This window comes from Anabas testudineus, chromosome 2 (assembly GCF_900324465.2).
Source record: "Anabas testudineus chromosome 2, fAnaTes1.2, whole genome shotgun sequence".
NCBI lineage: Eukaryota > Metazoa > Chordata > Actinopteri > Anabantiformes > Anabantidae > Anabas > Anabas testudineus.
The window spans coordinates 8,087,749-8,094,902 of NC_046611.1; the positions used below are offsets into that span (position 1 = coordinate 8,087,749).

Consider the following 7,154-nt stretch of genomic DNA (forward strand, 5'->3'; position numbering starts at 1 on the left):
TTTTAGACCTTTAATCTGTACAGGTCACATGTCACCAAGGCGAATAGAAGTGTCCTGTGTGCCGACAGTTATCCGTGATGCTGATGCTGGTCTGATCCAGAACATGTGTCAGAACACGCGGTGACAGATCGGTGTGGACAAAGTGGATAAATAAATAAATAAAATAAACAGATGCAGATGAAAAGCACAAGTTTAGACAGACAACAACAGACAAAACAGAAAAGATGAAAGACCTCAAACAACAGACAGGGACACTAGTTGACAGGCAACAGCAAAACAGCAGACAGACAGGCAGACAGGCAGGCAGACAGGCAGGCAGACAGGCGGGTAGGGAGGAATCATAACCAGTCAATGGACTATAATGGGGATGCTTTACAGCTATATGTAGGTGGTCCTAATGATGTTTTGCTTATTGCAAGTACAGCTGATGCTTTACTGGAATCTCCTGACTCCCTTTGATTGCTCTCTTGTTGCACTTGTTGTGTGTGTGTGTGCGTGTGTGTGTGCAGAGTTTGTGCAAATGTGATGTCAGAAAGAGAGGGTAGTTAACTTGGCATCCCATTTTCTGTCCCACTCAATTCCAACTGAGCACTGCAGATGGAGGAAGAGGAGGAGGGTGGGGTAGGGGTAGGGGTGGGCGTGGGGGTGGTGGTGGTGGTGGTGGTGGGGATAACTACCTCAACTCTCCTGTGCAACCCCTCCTTCATCTGATGTAACACTCACAAACCGCGGAGTTTAACACGAATCGATCGGCGACGGGACTGTGTTCCAACCACTTCCACTTTCTCTTTTTTCTCTTCCAGTTGTAAAATCTATTTTTGCAAAGGAATTTTATCTTAGAAGAGAGAGAGAGAGAAAAAATAATTAAATAAAATAAAGAAAAAAACGTCACGCACACATGCGCATATAGGGTGCCACACTGACGCATCGTTTGTTGTATAGTCAACTGTTTTTTGCTGGACTGAGGCATGCCTGTAGCGGATAATTGTTTTTACCGCATTCAACAGTGTTTTCAAAGCAAAGGGAGAAAGTCAGAGCTGGAACAGCGCAGGCTGGAAGAAGCACTGGCGGACAGAGATGCGCCAAAGTAACGCAGTTCATCCTTTAAGACTGGGGCTAATTTAAGGCACTGAACTGAGGTATCACGAGCCTAATGTAAAAGCTCACCAGTGTTTTCGACGATGCCGACTTGGACACTTTTACCATGGAGCTGCGAGCTTTACGAGTCCAAACAAGACCTGACAGCCCCATACGGCGGGTAAAATCTGTTTTTGCGCAGCTGGAGGGAAATTACCTACACACGGAAAACTAAAGTGTGATTAAAAAAAAAAAAAAAAAATCTCGCCTCTATATGTGGATTGATTTTTTTTTTTTTTTTGCCCTCTCCTCTCAGCATTCCCCCAGTCAGTCGACGGATTTTTGCCATTACAGCTCAGTAGAGGGTGTCAGATCTTTCTTAGAGCACCGCGCTAGGATGAACACAGTCTCCGCGTTCCTCTCTTTGTGATCGCCACAGAAAAAGAGGGGAGGAAACGGCGCAAACGAACGAGGCGAGACGCCGACGGACGCGATGGGGGGATGCGGGCGTTTTGCAGCGGTGGGATCGCCACTCGAGCCCCAGCGCAGGGTGTGAATTCAGCACCGGGGGGAGAGGGAACAGCTCCCGACGCCGCGACACGCAGCACGACTGAGGGGAGAGGAAGAAAGGCACGGATTTGGTCTCTGTTTTCCTGCCAAGGTCAGTCCTGAACGAAGTGAAAGAGTCAAAAGATGTGTGGGACTCCGCTGTCGCTCGCTGGTTTTGATTTTTATCATCAACGCGCGGAGGCTGCGAGGATTCAGTCGATGTGAAAGAGACGTTTATGTGGTCATATTCCAACTGCAAGTCTGGACACTAGAGCAGGTTAGATGCAGCATGGATCTGTTATAAAAGACTGCCTTCTTCTCCCTAAATGTCTGCATCTCCTTCTTCTTTCTTCTGATTGATGTGGACTAAATTCACAGCTCGTATGTCTTGAAACCGGGAATGAATTGTTCACGTTGAAAAATGCTGCTTTGGATTGTTCTGCTGAATGCGGCTCTTTGTGTTGCTGGTGGAAATGTTACAAGGGACGTTTGTAAGGAGCAGATATGCTCTTGCAACGAGGTCGAGGGAGATCTGCACATAGACTGCGAAAAAAGGAGCTTCACCACTCTGCAGCATTTGACTGGCCCGAGCTCGCAGTTCTACCACTTGCTGTTGCACGGGAATTCTTTATCGAGGCTATTTCCCAACGAGTTCGCCAACTTTTACAATGCTGTGAGCTTGCATTTGGAAAACAATGGTTTGCACGACATTGTTCCCGGCGCCTTCCTCGGACTGCAGCTGGTGAAGAGGCTGCACATCAATAACAATAAGATAAGATCATTCAGGAAGAGTACGTTTCTGGGGTTAGACGACTTGGAATATCTCCAAGCTGATTTCAATCTATTGAGGGATATTGACCCCGTTGTTTTCAGGGACCTAAATAAACTTGAAGTGTTAATACTTAACGACAACCTCATCAGTGCGCTACCTATAAACGTGTTTCAACATGTGCCCATTACGCATCTCGACCTGCGGGGAAACCGAATCAAAACGTTGCCTTATGAGGGGATCCTTGAACAGATACCGGGCATTGCGGAGGTTTTGTTGGAGGACAACCCGTGGGACTGTAACTGCGACCTGGTTTCTCTTAAGGAATGGCTGGAGAACATACCGCGCAACGCGCTCATTGGGAGGGTGATATGTGAGGCTCCCACCAGGCTGCAAGGGAGCGACTTGAACGAGACGTCAGAAGAGGATCTGTGTCCTTCACAGAGCGGCGGCGTGGATGCCAGCCTGGTCGCCCCTCCCACCCAGGAAGAGACCTCAGAACCTGTGGCCCGCGGGCCCCGTCCCACGCCTTACAAGCCCAGTGGAGACGCCAGCGGACCCCCGACACCTGGCGGCCACGGACCCAAGAGCCGATCCAAGTCTCGTGAGAACTGGCAGCTGAAAACGAAGCCCACTCCAGTGGTGACAGGTGTGAACGGGGACAGGGAGCAGCTGCACAACATAACGTGCCCCCAGCCGTGCAACTGCAAGCTGGTCGGCTCCAGACAAGGGCTGGGGGTCAACTGTGAGGGGAAAAAGATCGAGAGCTTATCCAGCCTCAAACCTAAGCCCCTGACCGCTTACGAGCTGAACATGAGAGATAACAACATTCACGCAGTGAAAAAGAATCAGCTGCTCGGCTACTCCAGCCTCAACCTGCTTTACCTGGGAGGGAACAACATCAAGGTGATTGACAACGGCACTTTCCAAAACCAGAGCGAGCTGAGGTGGCTGTATTTGGATAAGAACTATCTGGATACGCTGGTGGCAGAGATGTTTGTGGGCCTCGTGAATCTGGAATATCTCAGTTTGGAATACAACGACATCCAGCTGATAGTGGCAGGGGCTTTCAGCCCCATGCCAAACCTGAGGGTTCTGTTCCTCAACAACAACTTGCTCAAATCTTTACCCGTGGATGCTTTCCTTGGGATTTCTTTATCCAAAATTAGTCTGCATAATAATTACTTCCCCTATCTCCCCGTGGCTGGCGTGTTAGACCAGCTCAACTCGATCATACAGATCGATTTGCACGGGAACCCGTGGGATTGCTCGTGCAACATCGTGCCCTTCAAGCAGTGGACGGAGAAACTCGGGTCCGATGTGATAGTGAGTGATCTCAAGTGCGAGTCCCCTGAAGAGTTCTGGAAACGAGATTTCCGCTACGTCCGGAACGACCTCATGTGCCCCAAACTCTATGACAGAATCTCCCCCACCTCCCTGTCCAAAAACAGCACTTTCACCCTGGACTCGGGGACGCGCTCGAACTCTTACTTGGAGCCCAACAGGGTCTCCATTTCAGTGCTCGTCCCCGGGCTGCTCTTAGTGTTCGTCACGTCCGCTTTCACTGTCGTAGGGATGCTTGTGTTCATTTTGCGGAACCGAAAGAGGTCAAAGCGGAGGGACGGGAACTCTTCCGCGTCGGAGATCAACTCCTTGCAGACAGTGTGTGACTCCTCTTATTGGCACAGCGGGCCTTATCACGCAGACGGGGGCGCGCACAGGGGCTTCGACTGCAGCACGCACCTCTCCACGACAAACGACGCGTAAAAGGGGGGGGACTCACAGCAGACTGGATTACAAACAGCCACACAGACAGACTGACTAATGACTAACGCGACAAGACGAACAGTTCTGTTCGAACACAGACTTCTTTATGTCTTGTTTCCTCCAGTTGAACCAAGTAAGTCAGTCTGCCGCTGCACAGGCCCCACTCTGTAATATATGTATATGCCGAGCCCCCCTGGCTAAACCCCCCTCCCTCCCTCTCCTCCTCCCTCCCTCCCTCCTCGCAGTTCTGCTATTTGCCGCAATCGGACTACGGATCTGTATGAGACAGAAAAGAGGGAGAAACACGGAGCTGCACAGGGGAAAGGGCGTGTGTGTGAGCGAGCGAGACCCGGGACCCTGGGAATGGTGCACGAGCGCATGAATGTAAATGTAAATACTCGGACCGATGTATCATAATCTGCATGATGATATTTCGCATGGTTTCAACACACACACACACACACACACACACACACACACACGACGGCGAGGAACCATAACCACCATAACCAACAAAGAAGCAAACTCGACCCTTTCATGTTATATCAATATGACGACTATATATAGATATTAAGAATTATATATGACTATTACAAAGTGCCATTTCTCTATTTTTTGTGAACCTGCAGTTAGGATTTGTATTTGTTGTTTTAAACTTGTTTGGAGAAAAGAGAAAAAAAAAATCAATAACGGATTCTGATGACTATCTGAAAGGAGTGATGGAAGTGAAGCTGTCAGTGCATGTTCTTTTATGTTTGTTATCATTTGATTGTCGATAAATATTGGGGTTATTTATACCGTACTAGATGGTGCAGATTAAATCCAGCGTCTGCGCAGTCATCATCTCCTTTATGAATGTAAACTGTGTTATTTTATGGTGTGCCAATTGTTGACTTTCAGATATTCAGACATGCAGATGAGCATGACCAATTAACGTCACTCAGATGCTTATGCTGCAAAGTTAATGTAGCTAAAATAACAGTTCCGTGGTTTTGTGTGTCAATGAATATAGCCAGCTTTGGGTGAGAGGAAGAAAAAAAAAAACACAAGTCATTTAAATGGGGGGTTTATACCATCATATTTTTTCAACAACTGAGCAAAGAAGTGTTTTCAATTAAGCTATATAATTGGATCTACTGTATGTAAACAGCGCAGGTAGACTGATATAGAATAGAATGCTTTTTTTAATGTCTTAAAAGAGTATTCCTCCACAAAAAAAAGCTTATGGCTATGATTCACTTTCATCATATTGTGAGCTTTTGTAAAGCCATCTAATCTTGTCCAAATAAGAGAACTGAAACTCACTGTATTTACTACAAAATGTGCTTGAAATGAGCTGTTTTTGGAGGCTGATTCTTTGCTTTCGAACAAAATGGGGCCAGGCTCTGGCAAGAACTCCGAAGAAGCAAGTCCGTAGAGGTACAGGAAGTGGGGAGAAAAAGGACACACACACACACACTCTCACACACACACACACTGCGGAGGTGATCAGATCATGCAAGATGCCTTTTCAATACAGCATTTTGAACTTGAGATACTCTTCTTTTGGGTGGGGAGGGGAGTCGCATGGTGTATGTGGGCTCATGAAAGCATTGCCATGACTGAATAGCTGTTTCGCAGAGCTCAACTGTCGGGTTCTGCTGCTTAGCCTATAGCCTACCGCAATTTCCTGAACGTGGATCTGGAAAATAAAAGCATTAAAAAGGTCGGGGCATACTTCCAGTATTACAAAAGTTCTCAATTCTTCTCTGCAGTGTCTGAAACAGATGGAAGGAATGTGCAATTTGCATTGTTTTAGTTTTTATGTTTTAATTATGATGTAAAATTCCAGTGCTGGTGACTTATTATTGACTTTGCCCATTGATTTTCTTTAATAAACCCACTCAAAGATGCCTAATTTAGCTGTTTTCAGCATAATTCGGCAAAAACCTACTTAAGATGCCATGACGAGAGTGTACAGAGTTGACGTGAGATGGGCTTGCACCTCCTGACTCCGCCTCACCTTCCTGCCATCTCCCCCTCCAGTAGGCTGAAGTAACAGACTAGCGCTGTCCATGGTGCTGAATCATGTCCCTTCCCTGTCTTTGTCTGCCTGTGTGTGTTTGTGCGTCTAGGCCCACGTGTGAGGATAAATGACACAGAGAGAACGAGAATGAGCAGCTGCGTGACTATTTGCATGTATGTGTATAAACCCCAACTTCCCCTCCTGTCAGCTTTCCCTTCCTCCCCCCCTCTCCCTAATATGTACCAACACTGCAGCTTGACCTTGGGGACTAACATCTCAGCAGATCTGTGACAAAACACTCAACACCATCATCATCACCCACCCACCCCTCTGCGTTTTTTCGCATTTCACCTTCAGCTCCCTGTCCCCTTCTCCTCTGTCCAATCACACGTGGGAGGGGGGGATCGGGGTAACTATGTGTCTCTTCTGTGGAGTATTACTGTGCCACAGCCCACTGATGATTTGTCATAATTTTCAAACGCTGTGTTTCAAAGTTACATTTATATGCTTTGCGATATTTGACCTGCTTCTATTTTGTTAAATAAAGTGTGGTTGAGGTTGAGTAAAAAACACATTTTTTTCATTGAGATGATTTAATGGGACGCGTGACAGATCTGAGTCATCTGTTCATATTATTTTTCCTCCTCAAGGGGTTTACAGACACTGGTTTGTGGCAGACTGGCTTGTATATGGAAACATGTTCACAATCATCTTATCACAGCACTGTACGGTGTAGATTTATATATTGTATAGCACTGAGATTATTCTAAGATTAAAAAACAGGATTCCATCAGAATCTCTAGAGAGAAAATGACACATTTTTGTCTCCTGCTGCAGTGCTCGCTGTATTATCATACAATGCCGAACACTGCAGCATGACTGTCAATGCGTCCCCTTCCTCTTCCTGATAAAGCACAATTTCTAAAGGGTTGATAGGCTGTAATTAATGGATTTATTAATGTAAACAATGTCACTATTAAGGACAGC

The 7,154-nt window shown here is 46.7% G+C and overlaps 1 protein-coding gene across 1 annotated transcript; it reads left to right on the top strand.

The window, feature by feature from the left end:
* The first annotated feature begins 1,450 nt into the window (after window positions 1-1,450).
* LOC113163153 (SLIT and NTRK-like protein 1) lies at window positions 1,451-6,682 on the top strand. The gene is made up of 2 exons (XM_026361517.1): window positions 1,451-4,295; window positions 4,408-6,682. Exon 1 carries the CDS (start codon window positions 2,048-2,050, stop codon window positions 4,160-4,162), a length of 2,115 nt encoding a protein of 704 aa, XP_026217302.1. The 5' UTR covers window positions 1,451-2,047; the 3' UTR covers window positions 4,163-4,295; window positions 4,408-6,682.
* The last annotated feature ends 472 nt before the right edge of the window (window positions 6,683-7,154 follow it).

Excerpts from the sequence above, each read along its gene's own strand:
- LOC113163153 (XM_026361517.1), top strand. The coding sequence starts at position 2,048 with ATGCTGCTTTGGATTGTTCTGCTGAATGCGGCTCTTTGTGTTGCTGGT.